The sequence below is a fragment of the Cebus imitator genome, unplaced genomic scaffold (assembly GCF_001604975.1).
Source record: "Cebus imitator isolate Cc_AM_T3 unplaced genomic scaffold, Cebus_imitator-1.0 Scaffold103, whole genome shotgun sequence".
NCBI classification, from domain to species: Eukaryota; Metazoa; Chordata; class Mammalia; order Primates; family Cebidae; genus Cebus; species Cebus imitator.
In genome coordinates, this window is record NW_016107418.1 from 2,544,909 (window position 1) to 2,567,824 (window position 22,916).

General features: G+C 39.6%; 1 protein-coding gene and 1 non-coding gene across 2 annotated transcripts in view; both read left to right on the forward strand.

Moving 5' to 3' along the window:
* Positions 1–16,737, forward strand: part of SLC46A3 (solute carrier family 46 member 3) — a 21,491-nt gene extending 4,754 nt beyond the window's left edge. Inside the window, exons 3-6 of the mRNA XM_017537492.1 lie at positions 3,285–4,155; positions 5,987–6,070; positions 12,147–12,303; positions 15,256–16,737. Of these exons, the coding sequence (XP_017392981.1) occupies positions 3,285–4,155; positions 5,987–6,070; positions 12,147–12,303; positions 15,256–15,340 (1,197 nt within the window). The 3' untranslated portion in view covers positions 15,341–16,737. The remainder of the gene's footprint in view (positions 1–3,284; positions 4,156–5,986; positions 6,071–12,146; positions 12,304–15,255) is intronic.
* LOC119472537 lies at positions 12,440–12,545 on the forward strand. Its single transcript, XR_005201683.1, has one exon. It is a non-coding gene; the product is annotated as a U6 spliceosomal RNA (small nuclear RNA).
* Positions 16,738–22,916: the final 6,179 nt, after the last annotated feature.

The following is a 22,916-nucleotide window of genomic DNA, read 5'->3' on the forward strand; positions in this document are numbered from 1 at the left end:
TCGTGATCCACCCGCCTCGGCCTCCCAAAGTGCTGGGATTACAGGCGTGAGCCACCGCGTCCGGCCTGGTATTTTTTGAGACAGGGTCTCATTCTGCTGCCCAGGCTGGAGTGCAGTGGTACAGTCATAGCTCACTGCAACTTTGAACTCCTGGGCTCAAGGAATCCTCCCACCTCAGCCTCCTGAGTAGCTGGGACTACAGGCACCTGTCACTAAACTCAGCTAATTTTTAAAATATTTTTGTAGAGACAGGGTCTTGCTATGTTTCCCAGGCTGGCCTTGAACTCCTGGTCTTAAGTGAGCCTCTTGCCTGGGCCTCTCAAAGTGTTGAGATTACAGGCGTGAGCCTCCGAGCCCAGCCTTATTTTATTTTTTTAATTGACAAATAATCATTGTACATATTCATGGCATATACAGTGGCGTTTTGATACATACAATGTACAGTGATCAGATCAGGCTAATTAGCATATCTGTCATCTCAAACATCTCTCATTTCTTTGTGTTGGGAACATTCAATATCCTCCTTCTTGCCATTCGAAACTATATAATGTATTACTGTTAACTGTAGTCACCCTATGGTGCTGTAGAACACGAACTTATTCTTCCTGTCTAGTGCAGTTTTGTAGGCTTTAACAAACCTCTCCTTATTAAGCTCATCAATTTCTGTATTGGATTCTGTGCTGTCTTTCAGCCGACCCCTAGGAGCAGGCCCCCTGGTTGCAGTGGGAGGGACCTGGGAGAAGACTAGAATGTCTGGGGAAGTCTGCTGCTCTTGCCCTTTTGGAGTGAGGGGAGACAGGCCTCGGTCCAGCCAGCTTGGTGGCTTCTGCAACTGTACAGGTGGCAGGTGTTGGCCCACCTCCAGCCTGGCCCAGCTCAACCCTTACTGTCCAGAGCAGTGGTCTCATGTCAAAGATTTTTGCCAAATTTTCAAATTGATTTTTTTCATTCATTGTTTCTTAATTGGATTAATATGGAAGAGAACCTACTACTCTAGGTCCCTTCCCTTAAAATTGGTGCTCTTAGACCTCCAGGAACCAGAAACCACCCCTACCCTCACCCTGCCACCCACGCTGGAGTCGTGGCCCACTCTCTGTTTGCTCCTTTGGACAAAGGAAGATTTTTGCTTCCCAGGAGGTACCACCATCACCTTCAGTGATTCATGCAATGACTAAAAAAGGTTTAAATCTGATTTTAAAATCAGCTTAGTATTTCCCATTATACAAATGGCAAATGCTGGTTTTTATTTTGTTTTTTTTTTGGGGGGGGGTGGAGTCTCACTCTGTCACTGGAGTGCAGTGGCTCAGTCTCGGCTCATTGCAACCTCTCCCTCCCGGGGTCAAGCAATTCTGCTGCCTCAGCCTCCTAAGTAGCTGGGATTACAGACACCCGCCACCACGCCTGGCTAATTTTTGTAATTTTAGTAGACACAGGGTTTCACCATGTTGGCCAAGATGGTCTCAATCTCCTGACCTTGTGATCTGCCTTCCTCGGCCTCCTAAATGCTGGGATTACAGGCGTGAGCCACCACGCCCAGCCAGCATACTCTTTATATTAACTTTGGAAAATGCAGAGAAATGGCAAGCAAAAAATGTTTTGTTTTGTTTTGTTTTTGAGATGGAGTTTCGCTCTTGTTACCCAGGCTGGAGTGCAATGGCGCGATCTCGGCTCACCACAACCTCCGCCTCCTGGGTTCAGGCAATTCTCCTGCCTCAGCCTCCTGAGTAGCTGGGATTACAGGCACGCGCCACCATGCCCAGCTGATTTTTTGTATTTTTAGTAGAGACGGGGTTTCACCATGTTGACCAGGATGGTCTCGATCTCTTGACCTCGTGATCCACCCGCCTCGGCCTCCCAAAGTGCTGAGATTACAGGCGTGAGCCACCGCGCCTGGCCTGCAAAAAATGTTTTAAGATCATGCAAAGTTCCTTCCATCAAATAACTAGTGTAATGATTGACACATCTTTCAATCTCTGTGTGTATGTCGTCTGTCATTGTCATTTTGGCCCTTGGAAGTTTAGTTTATCCTACTCCTCAGGTCATGACACACTACCATCTTTATTTACTTTATATTTTTATTTATTTGAGATGGAGTCTCACTCTGTCACCCAGGCTGGAGTGCAATGGCGCAATCTTAGCTCACTGCAACCTCTGCTTTCTGGATTCAAGTAATTTTCCTGCCTCAGCCTCCGGAGTAGCTGGAACTACAGGCATGCGCCAGCTTGCTGGGCTAATTTTTGTATTTTTAGTAGAGACGGGGTTTCACCACGTTGCCCAGGCTGGTCGAACTCCTAACCTCAAGTGATCCATCCACCTTGGCCTCCCAAAGTGCTGGGATTATAGGTGTGAGCCACCGCACCCGGCCTATTTTTTTAAAATTTATTTTAGAGAGAGGGTCTCGCTACGTTGCCCAGTCTGGTCTCAAATTTCTGGGCTCAAGAGATGCTCCTCAGCTTCCCACAGAGCTGGGATTACAAGCATGAGCCACCACACTCAGCCATGGCACGCTACCATCTGCATAGTGTAAGGCTCCTCTTTCAATTTTATCTTATTTTTAATTCTTTTATTTAGTAAATAAAGGAATATGTTTCTCACTAATCTATTTGTGGAGACAGAGGTTAAAAAAAAAGGCAACAGCCAAGCGCTTCCTAAATAAAGGCTAATTTTTTTTGTATTTTTTGGTAGAGACAGAGTTTCACCATGTTGGTGCCAAGCTGGTCTCAAACTCCTGACCTCAAGTGATCCTCCTGCCTTGGCCTCCCAAAGTGCGAGGATTACAGGCATGAGCCACCACAGGCGGCCAAAATCTGGAACTTTTTGATCACCGTTTTGAAGCCACAAGTGTAAATTTCCACACATAAGTTCTCAATGGAAACCGTTTTATGCACAAAATTATTTAAAATATTACATAAAATTCCCTTCGGGCTATATGTATGAGGTATATATGAAACATATACGAATTTCGTGTTTAAATGTGAGCCCCGTCCACAAGGTATCTCATTATATACATGCCAATATCCTCAAATCTGAAAAAATCCAAAATCCAAAACACTTCTGGTCTCAAACATTTCAGGTAAGGGATATTCAGTCTGTACTTGTGTTATGTACTGGACGAAAATGTAAGTTCCATTAGTCCTGCCCATGCACCAGAGATTCCCTACTGGGAATCCCATATGGGCCATTCCCCCACCCATACCCTACTGGCCACAGGGTAAAAAGCGTGCACCATGATATTTTTACGCGCATTGTGTAAACTACATTGTCATCTTTTTATTTCTTTGCAGGAAGTTCAGAAAAAAGTGTCACGTTTTAATCTGCAGATGGACATAAGTGGATTAATTCCTGGTCTAGTGTCTACATTCATACTTTTGTCTATTAGTGATCACCATGGACGAAAATTCCCTATGATTTTGTCTTCCATTGGTGCTCTTGCAACCAGCGTTTGGCTCTGTTTGCTTTGCTATTTTGCCCTCCCATTCCAGCTTTTGATTGCATCTACCTTCATTGGTGCATTTTGTGGCAATTATACCACATTTTGGGGAGCTTGCTTTGCCTATATAGTTGATCAGTGTAAAGAACACAAACAGAAAACAATTCGAATAGCTATCGTTGACTTTCTGCTTGGAATTGTTACTGGTCTAACAGGACTGTCATCTGGCTATTTTATTAGAGAACTAGGTTTTTTGTGGTCCTTTCTAATTATTGCGGTGTCTCTTGCTGTTAATTTGGCCTATATTTTATTTTTTCTCGGTGATCCCGCTGAAGAGTCTTCATCTCAGAATGTTACTATGTCATGTAGTGAAGGCTTCAAAGACCTATTTTACCGAACTTACATGCTTTTTAAAAATCCTTCTGGTAAGAGACGAGTTTTGCTCTGTTTGTTACTTTTTACAATAATCACTTATTATTTTGTGGTAATTGGCATTGCCCCAATTTTTATCCTTTATGAATTGGATTCACCACTCTGCTGGAATGAAGTTTTTATAGGCTATGGATCAGCTTTGGGTAGTGCCTCTTTTTTCACTAGTTTCCTAGGAATATGGCTTTTTTCTTATTGTGTGGAGGATATTCATATGGCCTTCATTGGGATTCTTACCACTATGACAGGAATGGCTATGACTGCGTTTGCCAGGACAACACTGATGATGTTTTTAGGTGAGTTCCAAGTGTAGCTTTAGAACTATGTATTTGATATTCATATGAAATTAATTTGTCTGTTGGGAGAAAACTTTAATATAAAGCCCTCTATTTAAGCCATTCTAGTTCAATTAAAGGGAAATAGCTAGTTTGCCAGGAGTCAATAAGCTGAAAGCTAAATTGCTTTAAAAATTTAATTCACTAGGCCGTGGACGGTGGCTCATGCCTGTAATCCCAGGACTTTGGGAGGCTGAGGCAAGTGAATCACCTGAGGTCAGGAGTTCGAGACCAGCCTGACCAACATGGCAAAACCCCATCTCTACTAAAAAAAAAATACAAAATTAGCTGGGCGTGGTGGTGCATGCCTGTAATCCCAGCTACTGGGGAGGCTGAGGCAGGAGAATCACTTGAACCTGGGAGGTGGAGGCTGCAGTGAGCCGAGATCACACATTGCACTCCAGCCTGGGAAACAAGAGTGAAACTCTGTCTCAAAATAAATATGTAAATAAATAAATTTAATTCACTGAATAACCACAATTTCCCAGATTTGCATATTTGCCACAAAATTGTTTTGAAAAACGTTCTTCTTATGAATGAGTTCTTCAGTGTAGCTTTCATTAAAGTGAACATTTCTTAAAATGCTGTTAAGAAGACAACTTTCCGTAAAAATATTTAGGACAATGCTATAAAGTATACTGAAAGTATTTATAAGAAAAAACTATGTCAATTTAATATATTCAAGAAGGAATTTTTTAAAGACAGGTTTTGCAAATTGATCTTTCAGCAAATCGACCATTTTATGAACTGGTTTTTGATGAATTGCTGGTTGGCAAATTAGACTGCTTCCTTAGCAATCTACCTCATAACTGTTTTTGCAGGGTTCGAATGAGATACTGCATTGGAAAAGCCTATGGAACTATAAAATGAGACTCTGGGAAAGGTCCAATTTACCCTTTACTCTAATAAAAGTGTTAACCCCTTGCTATCTCGCAGGGAAGCAGTGTGACCAACAGAATTGGGCCTAACTTCCCTCTAGAGTACTAGATGATCTTGGGCATGTTACTGAACTACTCTAAGCCCTCATTTTCTCATCTGTAAAATGGGCAATTGTACATTTACTACCTAATTTACTACCTAATTGTACTACCTAATTTAGAGGGTTACAATGAATGTTAGGTAGGTGTCAGGCAGTCACTTAGCACAATGCCTACCATTCAATAATGGCCAGTTTTTCTCCCCGTCTCCCTGAGAGCTGCCAAGGCTAAGTAAGTTAATCTATGTGAAAACACTTTGATAACTCATCTGCTGATGCCATATATAACTGTTTTATGATGTAATTAAAAGCACTACTGACTATTAAGGGTCCTAATTGAAGACCAGGGGTAATTTATGCTTATAAACTTACTCCACCATAAAGATGAACAGGCAAGATGATAACCAGTTTACCAATAAATGCATCAATATAACAAAGGCATGCTAACACTACGAGTGCCAAGTCTGAAAAAGCACAAACAAAAACAAATTAGGTTAATACATAGTTAAGAAAAATAAGCAGATCAGTCTTAATTGGCAGATTATATAAATGGATCTAGACCTAAAAATTACATGGACTCTTGTTCTTTGTACTGGAGTAAGAATTTTAGAGTAAAGTAACCTTAAACTGACCTGTCCATAGTCTACTTTAATTCATCAGATAGAATTCTACAATTCATTAATTCAGTTTTTAGGTGCAATGAGTTAGGATGCTTGTAGAAAAGGAAATATTTAGACAGAGTGAAAGTGTTTCCCATTTTAAACTGGCCGTTAGCTTTCAGAATGAGCCAGTGATTTTGAATCCGTTCTCCCGCAGCCAGGGTGCCGTTCCTATTCATTATCGTGCCGTTCTCTGTTCTGCGGTCCATGTTGTCAAAAGTGGTTCATTCTTCTGAACAAGGTAAGTTTAATTTATTTAAGAACTATCGTGAATCTACCATCTGTACCAACTCAAGTCTGTGTACAATCAATGTTTAATGCTTCAGAATAATCTACAGCCCTTTTAATGCCTGGATCTCCTTTTCAGGAAAGTGGTAAGCTTTAGGAAAAGGCTTACACTCTTGCAAGGGAGCCCCTGCCTAGGGCCTGGTACTTTAGACAGCTTGCTTGGCTCTGGCTCTACCCCACCCCAGGAAGAAAGGAGACCTCAGGGCCAAGTGGGAGATGCCTGCTGGGAGCTTACCATGTCTCCTTCCTTCTAGACTGCACTCTGCCCACCTGGGTCCCTGCAGTTCCCAGCCCAGACAGCTCTGGGCTCATGTCCAGTGAGGGTCTGGATGATCCTCTTCCTCAGCCACCTTCTCCTGAGGGTGGACTGTGCCCAGTGTGCTCACCTGTAGACCAAGGAAGAAGCCAAGGGACGACTCCTTAAAGAGGGTCTGGCTGGACCGTGGAATCGCAGGGTGCTCCTCTACACCCACATGCAAATGACCCTTCCTGAGAGGGTGGTGCAAGGGATAGAGCAGAATGGGGGTGGGCTCCAGCTGGGCACCAAGGCTGAGGGTCAGCTCACCCTGGGCCACCCTGTCCTACATGGAACTCTGAAAACATCTGAGAATCCTACACGTGTGCTAGCTTCTAGATCATTCATTAAAAAGAGATATTTTTCACAGTAAGAAGACAGAATATATTTTAGTTAATAGCTTGTTAGCCAGATTTCAAATAACTGACAACTTTTAAATGCTTAAATCCTTAGATTATAATATATAAGCCTCTAATGATGTTCTTACACTGGCCTCTACAAATGTCACAGCTGGGCCTGACCCAGAGTCCTGGCAGAAAGGCGGGTCCCACTCAGCTGGTTCCATCAAGAGTCTTTCATGAAGGCCATTATAGAGAGCGGGCATCGTCAAGGCAGCCAGAGAGATGCCCCAGATAGGAAGCAGAGAAGAAACACTATAGCCCCTCTCCTCCTTCATCCTTTTAACCAAGTGCAGCAGGAACTCGGGCCAGCAAGAAAGTCCAAGTCATACAATCTGTGGGGCCAGCTTCTCACGCACAGAGCAGGGCACACAAAGTCAAACAGTTGAAGGGGCGGGCAGGGTGGGCAGAGAATAACCAGGATGCAGCAGAGACAAAAATTGGGTTTCCAGTGAGAACTAGTTACTAGTTAGATATGAGGCATATGGGGTTGTCTTCCTTCCCTTTTGTATCATCTGAATCTTACTAGACATTGGCACTTCCTTTAACGTCAGTTCTTAGCCCGGTGCTGTGAATGTACTTATTTGATTACTTATGAATAATTCATAATTATGCTATTGTATTTATATCAGTTTAGTCAACACTGGAGAAAACTACATAATTCAGTAAATTTTAAAATATGTTTCTTATCTTTTTCTTTTTTTTTTTTTTGAGACAGAGTTTTGCTCTTGTTGCCCAGGCTGGGGTGCAGTGGTATGATCTAGGCTCACTGCAACCTCTGCCTCCTGGGTCCAAGCAATTCTCCTGCCTCAGCCTCGTGAGTAGCTGAGATTACAGGTGCCTGCCACCACACTCGGCTAATTTTTGAAGTTTTAGTAAAGATGGGGTTTCACCATGTTGGCCATGCTGGTCTTGAACTACTGACCTCAGGTGATCTCCCCCACCTCAGCCTCCCAAAGTGCTGGGATTACAGTCGTGAGGCACTGCGCCCAGCCTCTTATTTTTCACTCATAAGATGTAGTTATGTATTCACACAGCTGTTTATAAATGATGTGATGATGATTACCTTGAAAACTGCTACAGAATAGAAAAATGTATGTAAACTATGTACAAATCTATCTGCTTCTTTGGATTAGGCAATAGTTTCTTAGCTATGACACCAAAAGCACAACAACCAAGAAAAAATTGATTAGACTTCATCCAAAAACTTCATTCAAAGTTTGTCCTTTGAAAAATTTTGTGCTTCAAAGGATAACACCAAGAAAGTGAGGCCAGGCGCGGTGGCTCACACCTATAATCCCAGCACTTTGGGAGGCCAAGGTGGGGGAGATCACCTGAGGTCAGGAGTTCGAGACCAGCCTGGCCAACAGGGTGAAACCCCGTCTCTACTAAAAATTAAAAAAAAAGGGAAGAAAGAAAGAAAGTGAAACGTCAACGGACAACCCACAGAATGGGAGAAGATATTTGCAAATTATATTTGTCTAATCAGGAACTCATATCCAGCATATTTAAGAATTCTTAAAATTCAACAACAAAAAGGCAACTCAATTTAAAAATGGGCAAAGGATTTGAACAGAAGCTATACAAATGACCAATAAGCACATGAAAATCCTCAATATCATTAGCCATTAGCAAAATGCAAAGCAAAACCACTGAGTGAGACCCACTGGCCAAAATAAAATAGGCCATAGCAAGTGTTGATGAGGATGTGGAGAAATTGGAGCCCTCATACACTGCTAGTGGGAACGTAAAATGGTGCAGCTGCCATGCAAAGCAGTTTGGCAGTTCCTCAGAAAGTTAGTTACCTTATGATTCAGCAATCCCTCCCCTACTTACACACCATGAGAAGTGAAAGCATATGTCCGCACAAAATCTTGTTCATGGCAGCCTTATTCACAGCAGCAAAAAAGTGAAGCCTACGCAAATGTTCATGAACTGACAAATGGGTAAACAAAATGTGGTTTATCCATCCAGCGAACTGTTCTTCCGCAATAAAAAGAAATATCGTTGTTACATGCTATAACATGGATGAACTATGAAATGATTATGCCAAGTTTAAGAAGCTAGTCGCAAAAAGTCATATATTGTCATATAAATGTGATTCTGTTTACATGAAATATTCAGAATAGGCAAATCCATAGAGATAGAAATTAAATTAGGCCTTGACTGGGGCTGGGGAAAGGGAATGAGTACTTATGGGTATAGAGTTTCTTTTTGGGGTGATGAAAATGTTCCACAGGTAGTGGAGATGGTTGCAAAACTCTGTAATATACTAAGAACCACTGAATTGTAGACTTTAAATTGTGGGATATTAATTATAGCTCAATAAAGCTGTTGGGAAAAAATTTACCTGCTTTGACTTAGACCAAAAATAGAATTGTCAAGATGTATAGTTTATTTTTGTTTACATTTGGTTTAGTTTATAAAGGCTTTTACAAAGTCAGCTCTGCCAGCTGTGGTGGCTCACACCTATAATCCCAGCACTTTGGGAGGCCATGGTGGGAGGATCACTGAGGCCAGGAGTTCAAGAGCAGCTTGGGAGACAGAGGGAGACTCTGTCTCTACAAAAAATAAAAATAAAAAGATCATATCATACTGTTAAATATAGTAATATTTTAAAATGTTTAGTGTACCTTTTAGCAGTTCTTTATCAGAATTACAGTAACTGTGAATTATGACTTCATTATTCCAGGATATTTAAATTACTTTGTTGTTAAATGCAAGCTAAATCATCTTTTTGGTGTCAACATTTCTGTAACTAAATGTATTCCCATCCTTCACCATTATTTAAATTGGCAATTTTTGTGAAAATATTATACACTTTAAATATTCAAAGGAGTGGGGAAATACTGCCAAAGTTTTCAGATGCCTGTCATTATTTCTATTATCTTAAATAAGAAAGGTGAGAAAATGGAATTCTGGTAATTATTTTGAAATCTCTGTGCTCTGCACCACTGTGAACTCAGAGATGAAGCTGCCTTCGACTATTTTACTTGGGCATTATAAATTGGGATACAATAAAACAGACTTGATTTTTGAGGTCTATGGGATTTAAAAAGAAGAAACAGGATTTAAAAGATAAATTCAGTTGTTCTTATCCTTCAATCCTATTTTATATCTGGCAACTTATTAAACAAGTTGAAATGCTCAGAGAAGCTGAGCAACGAACTAAAGCTACTTCATAATAGTATGGTTCCATCAGAGCAAATAGTGCACTGTCTGACCTATTTCCCGTCAAGAATAGATGAAAACCCTTACATAATAGAACCGGTACTGTGCAGCCTGTTTCCCATAGCACTATTCCTGGCCGTGGCAAGAGATCAGAAATAAAAGAAAATAATGTAGTCAGACAAGTAGAAGAACGTCCTTCCAATTAAACTGACTTAATGTATTATCATAAATCATGGAGGCAGTAAGTCTGCATGCTACTTGGTGACTGGTAAATGGGATCCTGAGTTAAGCTTTTATTCATTCATTTGACAAATATTTATTAAATGTCTGCCATGCACAAGGACAGCTGAGCCCTGGGGATAGAGCTGTGAGCAAGGCAGATGTGCAAGGCAGAGCGACAAAGCTTTCATTTTAGTCAAAAGAGGACACGTAAGTGAGCACACAGTATTTCGCAGAGATAGGTGTATGTTTTATGAATGTATGCCCTATCATTCAATGAACAATTTGAAGCAAGATATGAGAATACGTACAACAAAATGAAAAAGTTTAAATGGCCGGGCGCGGTGGCTCACGCCTGTAATCCCAGCACTTTGGGAGGCCGAGGCGGGTGGATCACGAGGTCAAGAGATCAAGACCATCCTGGTCAACATGGTGAAACCCCGTCTCTACTAAAAATACAAAAAAATCAGCTGGGCATGGTGGCGCGTGCCTGTAATCCCAGCTACTCAGGAGGCTGAGGCAGGAGAATTGCCTGAACTCAGGAGGCGGAGGTTGCGGTGAGCCAAGATCGCGCCATTGCACTCCAGCCTGGGTAACAAGAGCGAAACTCCGTCTCAAAAAAAAAAAAAAAGTTTAAATATAAAAATCAATACACAGTCTAAAAGATCAAGACCATAGGGAAAATTAGAATATAAACAAAAACCATATCTAATTTTGAGAGGTAATCCTCAAGCTTGGCCTTTCCTTCCTAGCAGTCCAGGCAAACACAATTATTTACACGATTTGTATTGTCAATAAAAAAAATGCGTTACAGTTTATCATGGAAAAATAAACTTGGCAAAGTAGGGAACAAGCTCAGTGGCTTGTTGACGAAGGCTGCAGAAGCTTTCTGACACCGAGAAAGCCAGGTCAATCTGACTGAAAATGGTCACGAAATTTTATTCAATCTGGTGATGCAAAATTTGACGAAGAGGAAGAAAAGCACATGAAGGTGGCCAGCCCGTCTTTTGGAGGTTTAACACTTCAGTTGACATTGTCTTGGCTTCCAGACACAACTAAATATCAGTAGAATAATGTCTGTTTCTCTCTGATTGTGAGCTTTTACTGACCATGCAGTCATTTTAGACTTTATGAACGATGCTGAGTGGCCTACCTACCCTTGACCAAATTTGGTGTATAGCAAGTGACCATAGCAGGATTCCCACTCTTCATCTTGTAAGGCACCTTAAGGCAGAGGCAGTTGCAAGCAGTAAGGTGGAAATGTATGTTTTAAAGAGTCACTTAATATTAAACTGTGGCATAAACCTTCACTAGTGCACAGGATGGTTGATTTCATGCGTCAAACATGCAAAATCTAGGGGTGATGGAACTTTTTGGTCACTTTGAAGAGAGGGATAAAATTCCAATTGCAGAATGTATGGTAAGAATCTCCTCTCTGCCTGCAGCTGTCACTCTTGCCAGACTGAGGAGCATATAAGGTTTTCTTTACCTTTCAAAAGGCTCTTGCAGGAAGCAGTGCTTGTTCAGAGCCATCCTGCGCTTTCAGGTGTCACACACAGATTAGTACAGGGATAGAGGGTGGGAGACAGCATCTTGAAGAGCAGGGGTAGGTGTGGCTTTGCCTGGAGCTGTGGCAGAGAGGAGAGACAGGCAGTTTTCAAATGAGTCAGCTGCAGTGTCTTTTTAGCTTTGCCCTGTGGACACTGGAACTTGGCTATTTGGAGTTTTCAACCTCTCTCACATCGGATCCAAGGAGAATCTTTCCCTTCATTTCCTCAGCTGTAGAATGGGCAGCTGACTTCTCAGGGATTTTGGGGGAATAACTTTCATTTCATTCACCAATGTTTACTGTTTTCCATGAATAACGATTGTCTCCATTAGTTTGTGTTTGTTGTTTTATAATTCTGCCTTTTCTTTTTCTCCCTCTATATCCCTACCCCAAACAGGTACCCTGTTTGCTTGTATTGCTTTCTTAGAAACACTTGGAGGAGTCACTGCGGTTTCTACTTTCAATGGAATTTACTCAGCCACTGTTGCTTGGTACCCTGGCTTCCCTTTCCTGCTGTCTGCTGGTCTGTTACTACTTCCAGCAATCAGTCTATGGTATGTCATGATTTTTAATCATTTTATCAAAGGGCATAGGGATTCAGTGAATTCCCTAACCTCACCAGTAAAATCACATAGATCTGTTGAAATTTTGCCTCAGAATGTGCTTTTCTCAAGAACTTTCAGACATGAAGTGCTCGCTTCAGCAGCACATATACAGAATGGGAACAATACAGTGAAGATTAGCATGCTCCCCGTGCAAGGATGACAAGAAAATTCATGAAGCACTTCATATTTTAATAAAATAAATTTTTTAATTAAAAAAAAAAAAGAGAACCAGTCATGGTGGTGTACGCCTGAAGTCCCAGCTACTCAGGAGACTGAGGTGGGAAGCTCATTTTGAGCCCAGGTGTCTAAGACCAGCCTGGACCACATAGCAAGACCCCCATCTCATTAAAATAAACAAATAAAATAAATAGATGTAAAAGCATATGTCAATAATCTTGGGGACTTAGGAAGAACAAGAGTGGCATGAATGAAGGATTAAAAGAAAGATTGTGTTCGTTATAACTCCCTGCCTTCGGACCACTGATTAAATCAGTATCTAAGATTAGAGATGTATACCTTCACACTGTGATTTCCCAGAGTGCAGTATCCCCTGATGGTCAAAAGGAGATTGATTTTCACACGGATTCTTGTATAAATGACAAAAGCAGATAGGATATGCTGACTATAGGGTTCTCTTTCCAGAGCGGACTTGTTTAATGGCTTTGTCTTGTTTTAATGACATGTTTAAACTTTAATGTTTAAATGTTTAAATAAATATTCAAATTAAAGAAGCACAAAATCCCATTTATGAATAGTACATTTAATGAAGAGATAGAAGCATAAAGATAAAAGCAATATGTATGCCTTTTTTGCTTTCTATTTGACAAAAAACGTGAGCCAACTAGATGAGTGATTGCTGAGATGTCCAAGCAAATTTATCTGATGCATTAATCTGTTTCCACTGAGCTCTATTTCATGTGGTGATAGCATAGCATGGTGGCCGCCAGTGTGACACAGTGATGGGAATCAAGGCAAAGGGGGCACAAGAAGCCAGGCTTTCTCTGCTTTCTCCTAAGCACTTTGGGGTGAGGCTCTGAGTTAGGGAGGAAGGTACCTATAAACACAGGTGTTAAGCATCCTGCCAACATGACAAACTCCTTAAAGGGCTGGCTCAGTCTTATAGTAGGAGCTTGGAACTTACTGTCTCTATTGAATTCTGATACCTACATCTGTGTCAGAGAACAACAGTATTTGCGGTTCCTCTAATTTTGATGAAAAGTTATTTATACGAGTTGTCTTTTTTAAAAAGAGACTATTTAGCTGTTGAATTAACTACATTACAAATACATACTGTGTGGGTGAGCACAGATGAGACAATTGATCTTATACATTGTTGATAATAGTGCTTCTTGGGCTATATCATAAAGCAATTCATGAATGTATCAGAAGCTTTTTCTTTAAAGTTCATAGTGATTGATCCACCAATTCCTTTTAGAAACATACTCTAAAGAAATCATCAGTAATGTTATCAAAAATTGATATATAAAAACATTAATTACAACAAAAAATTTTAAATGACCAAACTGTCCAACAGTAGGAAAATGTTTAAGTAAATGATGGTACAGCATAAAAAATGACTTAACTAATAAGAACTGTAGCCAGGCACAGTGGCTCATGCCTGTAATCCCAACACTTTGGGAGGCTGAGGCAGGAGGATTGCTTGAGGCCAGGAGTTCAAGACAAATCTGGGCAACATAGCGAGACCCTCATATTTACAAAAAAAAGATTTTTTTTTTCCAACAGAGTCTCACTCTATCGCCCAGGCTGAGTGCAGTGGTGCGATCTTGGCTCACTGCAACCTCCACCTCCCAGGTTCAAGCCATTCTCCTGCCTCAGCCTCCCAAGTAGCTGGGACTATAGGCGTGCACCACCACCTGGCTAATATATATATATATATATTTTTTTTTTTTTTGAGATGGAGTTTCGCTCTTGTTACCCAGGCTGGAGTGCAATGGCGCGATCTCGGCTCACTGCAACCTCTGCCTCCTGGGTTCAGGCAATTCTCCTGCCTCAGCCTCTTGAGTAGCTGGGATTACAGGCACGCGCCACCATGCCCAGCTGATTTTTTGTATTTTTAGTAGAGACGGGGTTTCACCATGTTGACCAGGATGGTCTTGATCTCTTGACCTCGTGATCCACCCGCCTTGGCCTCCCAAAGTGCTGGGATTACAGGCGTGATAATTTTTTATTTTTAGTAGAGATGGGGTTTCACCATGTTGGCCAGGCTGGTCTGGAACTCCTGACCTCAGGTCATCTGCCTGCCTGAGCCTCCCAATGTGCTGGGATGACAGGCGTGAGCCAACGTGCCTGGCCAAAGAAAAAAAAAAAGATTTTTTTTTTAATTAGGAAAATAAAATTTAAATGAATGAAAATAATTGCATACATGGTGTGTAGAATAATGGATAATTCTAATTTTATTCTTCATATATTTATAAATTCTATTAACAGATAGATAAAAGGCAATTGTCCTTTTAATAATGAGGTAAATGTAGATGGGCTCCTGAGATTCTTTTTATCCCTATACTGCTTAATATTTTAAAAATCGGAATTACATGCTTTGTTACCTCCAAATGTCCGTGCTTCCGAGCTTCAGTTATAGCTATTCAACAGGAACTTCAGTAATGACTTTAGTTATAACTATTTTATGTGGACTACGCAGAGTTAACAATGGGACAGATGGGATATCTTAGGGGTCTAGAAGAGAAAAAAATCATGTAGTTTTAAAATTATTTTCAGAGCACCATGCATGAGTCAGCTGGATTCAAAATGCCAGGATACTCCTCCTGATAATTTGCCGTAATTCATTAAAAGCGATGTCACTGGGAAAAAAGTTGGAAAACAGATTACTCATTTAGATATTGTCTTAATCTCAATTTTAAAATCTCTGGTTTGCTTTTACAGTGTTGTCAAGTGTACCAGCTGGAATGAGGGAAGCTATGAACTTCTTATACAAGAAGAATCCAGTGAAGATGCTTCAGACAGATGACTGTGATTTAAACAAACAAAAAAAATCTATTAATGCACATATTATATACTATGATTTCTGAAGACTGTAAATGAATTCCACAATCAATGCTTCATTGATAACCAATTTTACATATCTTTTCTTCCAAACTGAACAGTCAGAGAGACAGCTCCTGGCTTTAGCTTCTTATGGTACCATGCACTTTGAACACTTTGTACATATTATGCAATATACTTGCAATACACAAAACAAATCTCAAGTATTCCTCACTTTTGAACTTAGAAGAGGAACATTAAAACTTAAGGGTGTAAGGAGGGATCAAGAAACTTGATAAGTCAAAAGCAATAATCTCTCTGACATATTCCAGGCTCTCACACTGAGGCCAAAGAGAAAACTCTTTACCTCAGTTTCTTTATCAGCAGAATGGGTTTCTGGCCTCTCTCAGGGATTTTGAAGGCATAATGAAAATTATGATGAATCACTCATTGGTAGGAAACTAATGATGTAAGTTTCAAATATGTATAATTTTACCTATACTTGGTAATGCTTTGTTTTCTAGAGCCTATTAAGCTGCTATTGATAGTCAGAGCTTATATAATGTGACTTCTGAAGACTATACATGAAATCCACAATCAGTGTTTCATTGATACAAAATCCTTAAAAGGGAGGCACTTTAAAGAATATGTATTTTTTACTTTTCTTAATATGTTTCATCAGTGACAGCAGCGATAATATTTCTGTATGTAATGGGTAATTGGGAAAAAATAGATTATAAATAAAATTGCTCTAACGAAGTTAAAAAACTGAATGAACAGCTAATAGTGGTATAAAGTAATTAATGTTTGGGGCCAACACTTGTCCCTTGTGTCAGTAAAGGGATATTTGCATTCCATGATCCCCGGCTGAGAATTCTACCTCTAGTCTTTCTTATGCAGCTGTTGTCCATCCTTGTTCAATTAGAAATACTGATGAGGGCATTTTAAAAACACCGATCTTGTACTCTTTAAATGTGAATCCTTCAGTGGCTGTCACTGCTAGGAAAAGGATCAAACAAGCAAGCCACCCATGATTTGACCCCTTCCCATCTCATTTCTTACTGCCATACACTCATCCTGAGGTCCACCTTGGTCTCTAAAAACACCATGTGGTCTCATGCCTCCGTGTCTTTTCACACGCTGTTCCATTTGCTCTTCCTCCCACATTACATTGAAACTTTCAGGTCTCAGCCAGAACATTGCTTCTTCCGCGTAGCAGCCTTCTTGGCATCCCTCCTTATCCCCCAGTCCCTGCAGGGCTTCTGTGGCTCTCTGTGTGTATTTCAGTCCCAGCATTTCCCATCCACTTGCAATTGTTTGTTTCTGCTACCTGGCAAGCTTTGATTACTCATTATATCCTCAATAAATGTTCGTTGAGCTAAACTAAATGACTACAACATTTTATTTTTACTTGTAAAAATCATTTAAAGCTATATATTTAAAGCCTTATGAGAGTAACCACTGTTATGCCAATCATTTAGCCAGCCTTGCAAACAAATTGAAAAATATGCCAGCTTATACACTATAAAATTGATTTACAGTATTTTCATAGGTCCTTTAATACTTCCCATTTCCTAAGTTACCATAAATAATAACACAAATGCCCTAAAGTGCAACTAAATGATTAACTTCATTGTAATCTCTTGAAAGCAGATACAGTCTTCGGTTTTATAGCATTGCTTAGGGCTTTAAGGAAATCAATGATTGCTTGGCCAGTGAGTAGCTAGCACTCATAATTTAATAACTAGAAATTCTTATTTGGATTTCTTATTTCCAAGATCATTCCTTTTAAATTTAGCTAATATCTTCTGGGCTTGGGGCCCATGTAACAACTAAGTGATTCTCAGATTGATTGATACATTTTTGTTTTCCTTCCTGTCCAAGGTTCTTCCCGAACCAAAAGAAAAAGCATTTTACAGTTTATAAAGTAGATCTTTCTTCTCCTCATTTTACAGAAGAGAAAGGTAAGTCTCACAGACATTTGGCTTGATCGTGGTTACTCAGTGCCTGTCAGCATGACACGTGAATGGACTTGACCCTACTGAGGTTCTTCATAGCTAGGGTTTGCAGTAACAGATTATAAGCCCCAAAGCAAGAATTGTACCGTGCAGCATAATGTACCCATCGAAAACACATTAGCAAAAAACTGTACCCAACTAAACTGCCTATAGTTATCTTTTTTGAGCTTAGACAAGATGGTCTATAAAGTCTCTTCCAGCTCCACATTCCATGGTTTTACACATCTCATCTGAACTGAAGAGCTACTGTGTAATACAGCTGAAGGGTTAACAGATGGTTTCTCAGTTGAGCAAAAACTCTATTTGAGATGTAGCAAGTATAGCAGCAGATTAGATTGAGGTGGCACAGGGCAAAAATGTAGCACAAATGAACTTGCCATCTCCAAAGTGTCTAGCCTAAGAGACAATTAGTAAATGTTGTGTTGAAGAGACTAGAGAAGCATACAAGCTGATGGGATGGGGAAATATGGACTCAAGACAGAAATGAAAAAAAAAAAAAAAGATCTACTCTCCCATCATGTAACCTGATTATCTGAAGAAAGAATGTTAATGGAAGGACTGTTCTTTATGGAGCCAAGATAAAGTGAAGTCAGACAAGAAGAAATATGTTCCTTATAATCCAGCAGTGTACAAAGGGGGTTAGATTACCTTATCTACTAGAAATGAAGGTTCTCATCATTAGAAGAGGACTAGTCAATGGGATTGTCCACAGCCTCAAAACCATCTAAATCCCTTTTCTCCACTTCCATACTCACTAAATAATCTAATTACTCATTCAATGCCCAAAAATCTTCACAATAAGAATAGGGCGCCCTGGGTTCAGCATTCTTTTAAAGAAATCCCTCCATGTGGGAACTATCTGGGGAATTAAAAAATAAAAATATATTAATTGATAAAAATCTCTGGCCTCATGTACTAGAGATTCTGCTTCAGCAGGTCTGCAGTGGGGTCTTAGAATCTATTTCTAAAACCCTCCCCAGGGACTGATACACGTCCAGTCTGGAAAACTACTGCCTTAGATGAGTGATTTTCAACCCTAAATGCCATTAGAATAATCAGTGTTGGGGTGGGAAGTAAAATGAATACAAACACCAGGTCGGATTTTCATCCAGTGGTTCTCAACCCTGCCAAGTCAAATCACCTGGGGAAGTTTTAAAACTTCCAATGGCCTTGTCTCAGCCCAAACGCATTAAATGAGAATTTCTGGGTATGAGATCCAGACAGTACTTTTTTTTTAAACATTCTCCAGGTGATTCCTGTATGTGGCCAGGGTTGAGAATCACTACTCTAGGTCAGGGGTTAGGAAACGTTTTCTGTAAAGGGCCTGAGAGTAAACAGTCTGGGCTTTGTGGATTATACAGTCTGTCACACTACTTAACCTTGCCATTGTAGCACAAAGCAACCAAAGACCATACATAAATGGGCATAGCTGTGTGTGATCAAGATGCGGCCTGGTCCAAATGGTTTCATCGCTAAACATTTATGGAATAAACATATCAATACAGCTTTTCTAGAAAATAAAAGCAAGGAACACTTGCAACTCATTTTATGAGGTCAGCATTACCTTCATTTAAAACCAGATGAAGAAGTTACAAGAAAAGTAGATTATGAATTTATATCCCTCATGAACATAAAAAATTCAAAACAAAATATTAACGAATCAAGCAATATATAAAAAAGATTATACATACTGGCCAAGTGAGGTTTATCCTGTGAATGCAAGGCTGGCTCAACATTTTAAAATCACTTAATCACTATATTAATAGACTAAAAAGGAAAAATCCCCACATGATGATCATCTCAATGGATGCAGAAAAAACATTTATTAAAATTTAACATCCATTTATGATAAAAATTCTCAAGAAACTAGGAATCAAGCTGATAAAGAGTATCTATTTTATTTTTGTAAAAGCTTACAGCTAATAATACTGTTTGGTAAAAGGCCTGGCTGCTTTCCTACTAAGACTGGGAATAAGGCAAGTGTATCCAGTCTCACAACTCGTATTCAACACCAAACTAGAAGACCTAGACATAAAGCAAGAGAAGGTGATAAAAGGGATATAGATTGGTAAGGAAAAAGTAAAACTGTTTATCTGCATATAATATGACATAGAAAATTCTAAAGAACTTTCATTAAGCCAGGCGCAGTGGCTCACGCCTGTAATCCCAGCACTTTGGGAGGCCGAAGCGGGTGGAACATGAGGTCAAGAGATGGAGACCATCCTGGCCAACATGGTGAAACCCCGTCTCTACTAAAAATACAAAAATTAGCTGGGCTTGGTGGTGTGCACATGTAGTACCAGCTACTCGGGAGGCTGAGGCAGGAGAATTGCTTGAACCCGGAAGGCACAGGTTGCAGTGGGCCGAGATTATGTCACTGCACTCCAGCCTGGCGCCTGGCAACAGAGTGAGACTCTGTCTCAAAAAAAAAAGAAGCTTCATTAAGAAAAACGACTAGAGCTAATAAATGAATTTAGCAAGGTTGTGAAACATAAAGTCGGTATGTTAGCAACAAACAACTGAAAAAATTAAACTACTTAACAAAAGCATCAAAAAACATAAAATGCCCAGGAATAAATTTAACAAAATAGGTGCAAGACCTATACACTGAAAACTACAAAACACTGCTGAAATTAAAGAAGACCTAATAAATGGAAAGAAATACATGTTCATGAATTAAGACTCAACATTAAGATATGAAAGTTAATACAAAACTCTTAGAAGAAAATGACAAGAAAATCTTCATAATTTTGGGTTAGGCAAAGATTTTAGATAAGACCCCAAAGGTGTAAAACACACACACATAGTTTAATTGAATTTCATCTAAATTAAAATTTTTTGCTTTTGAAATACACAGTTAAGAAAATAGGCCTGGCGCGGTGGCTCACACCTGTAATCCCAGCACTTTGGGAGGCCGAGGTGGGTGGATCACGAGGTCAAGAGATCGAGACCATCCTGGTCAACATGGGGAAACCCCGTCTCTACTAAAAATACAAAAAATTAGCTGGGCATGGTGGCGCTTGCCTGTAATCCCAGCTACTCAGGAGGCTGAGGCAGGAGAATTGCCTGAACCCAGGAGGCGGAGGTTGCGGTGAGCCGAGATCGCGCCATTGCACTCCAGCCTGGGTAACAAGAGCGAAACTCCATCTCAAAAAAAAAAAAAAAAAAAAAAAAAAAAAAAAGAAAAGAAAAAGGAGTGGGTGCAGTGGTTCCCACCTGTAATCCCAGCGTTCTGGCAGGATGCAGGACGTGCACATGTACCCCAGAACCCAAAGACAATTAAAAAAAAGAAATGTAGTAGACTGGCCAGGCATGGTGGAAAACAAAAACAAAGTGTGGTCCTTAGCGTAGTAGCATTACCATCACCGACGAACTTGTTAGAAATGCAAATGCTCTGGCTTCAACTCAACCCTTCTGAATCACAGACTCTAGGAGTGGGGTTCAGCAATCTGTGTTTTTAAAAGCCCTCCCATGATTCTGCTGCACACAAAAGATTGAAAACCGATGCTCTACTCTGGCCAAAGATTTCTAGTGTCTCCATTTCACTTAGTGTGTGCCTGTGTTGAATCCAGTTTTGCAAAGTATTAAACCACATCCAGCTCCTTGAGATATTTGAGTGTAGAATTATCTTATGTAAGGATGTCACACAATATTCTAAAGCACACTCAAAACCTGTTCCTTCATTGAGTGGTGTTGAGTCAAAAAATATATATTCTGTCACACATTCCTGAATTTCTCTTTTGTAATTTCTATATCCAACAAAACTAAGCTTCAGAAATGAAGGAGAAATAGACTTTTCCTGACAAGCAAATGCTGAGGGAATTTGCACTAGCAAACCAGCACTACAAGGAATGCTAAAAGGAGTTCTAAATCTTGAAACAAAAGCTTTATATGGACCAAAATGGAACCTCCTGAAAGCATAAAACTCACAGGGTCTATAAAGCAGTAACAAAATGAAAAAAACAAAGTATCTTGGTAACAACGAATATGATAAATAGAATAGTATCTCACATCTCAATATTAATGTTGAATATAGTGGCCCAAATATTCCACTTAAAAGATACCGAATGGCAGAATGGATTGAACAAAAACAAAACAAAACAAATATCTGCTGTCTTCAACAGCGTCACCTAACACATAAGGACTCATAAACTTAAGGTAAAGGTGTGAAAAAAGATATTCTACACAAATGGAAACCAAAAGTGAGCAGGAGCAGCTACTCTTATATCAGACAAAACAGACTTAAAGCAACAGTAAAAAAGGACAAATAAGGGCATATATAGTGATAGAAGGATCAGTCCAACAAGAAGATATTACAATCCTAGATTTATATGCACCTAACACTGGAACTCACAGATTTATCAAACAATTGCTACTAGACCTAAAAAATGAGATAGACAGTAACATAATAACAGTGAGGGACTTCAATACTCTGCTAAAAGTGCTGGACAGATCATCCAGACAAAGTCAACAAAGAATGGATTTAAACTATACCCTAGAACAAATGGACTTAACAGATATTTACAGAACATTCTTCTCAACAACTATAGAATATACATTGTTCTCATAAGTACATGAAACATTCTCCAAGATAGACCATATGATAGGCCACAAAACAAATCTCAATAAATTTAAGAAAATTGAAATTGTATCAAGTATCTTCTCAGATCAGAGTGGAATAAAACTGGAAATCAACTCCAAAAGGAATCCCCAAAACTATATAGATACATGGAAATTAAATAATCTGCTCTTGAATGATTTTTTGGTTAACAATGAAATCAAGATGAAAATTTTAAAGTTCTTTGAAATAAATGATAATACTGACACAAATTATCAAAACCTCTGGGATACAGCAAAACCAGTGCTAAGAGGAAAATTCATAGCATTAAATACCTACATCAAAAAGCCTGAAAGAGCATAAACTGACATTCTAATGTCACACCTCAAGGAACTAGGGAAACAAGAACAAACTAAACCCAAAGCCAACAGAAGACAAAAAATAACAAAGGTCAGGGCAAAACTAAATGAAATTGAAACAAACAAAAATTACAAAAGATAGGTGAAACAAAAAGCTGATTATTTGAAAAGATACATAAAATTATAGACCATTAGTGAGATTAAGAAGAGCGAGGTCCAAATAAGCTGAATTAGAAATGAAACTGGAAATATTACAACGGATACCACTGAAATACAAATGATCATTCAAGGCTACTATGAACACCTTTACATGTACAAACTAGAAAATCTAGAGGAAATGGATAAATTCCCAGAAACATACAACTGTCTTAGATTAAATCAGAGAGAAACAGAAACCCTGAACAGACCAGTAACAATCAGCAAAATGGAATCATTTATTTAAAAATTGCCAACAAAAAAAAGTACAGGACCAGATGGATTCATAGCTGATTTTTACCGGACATTCAAATTGGTACCAATCCTACTGAAACTATTCTAAAAGGTGAAAAAGAGGGAATTCTCCCTAGATCATTCTATGAAGCCAGTATCACCGTAATATCAATGGCAGAGAAGGACATAACAAAAAAA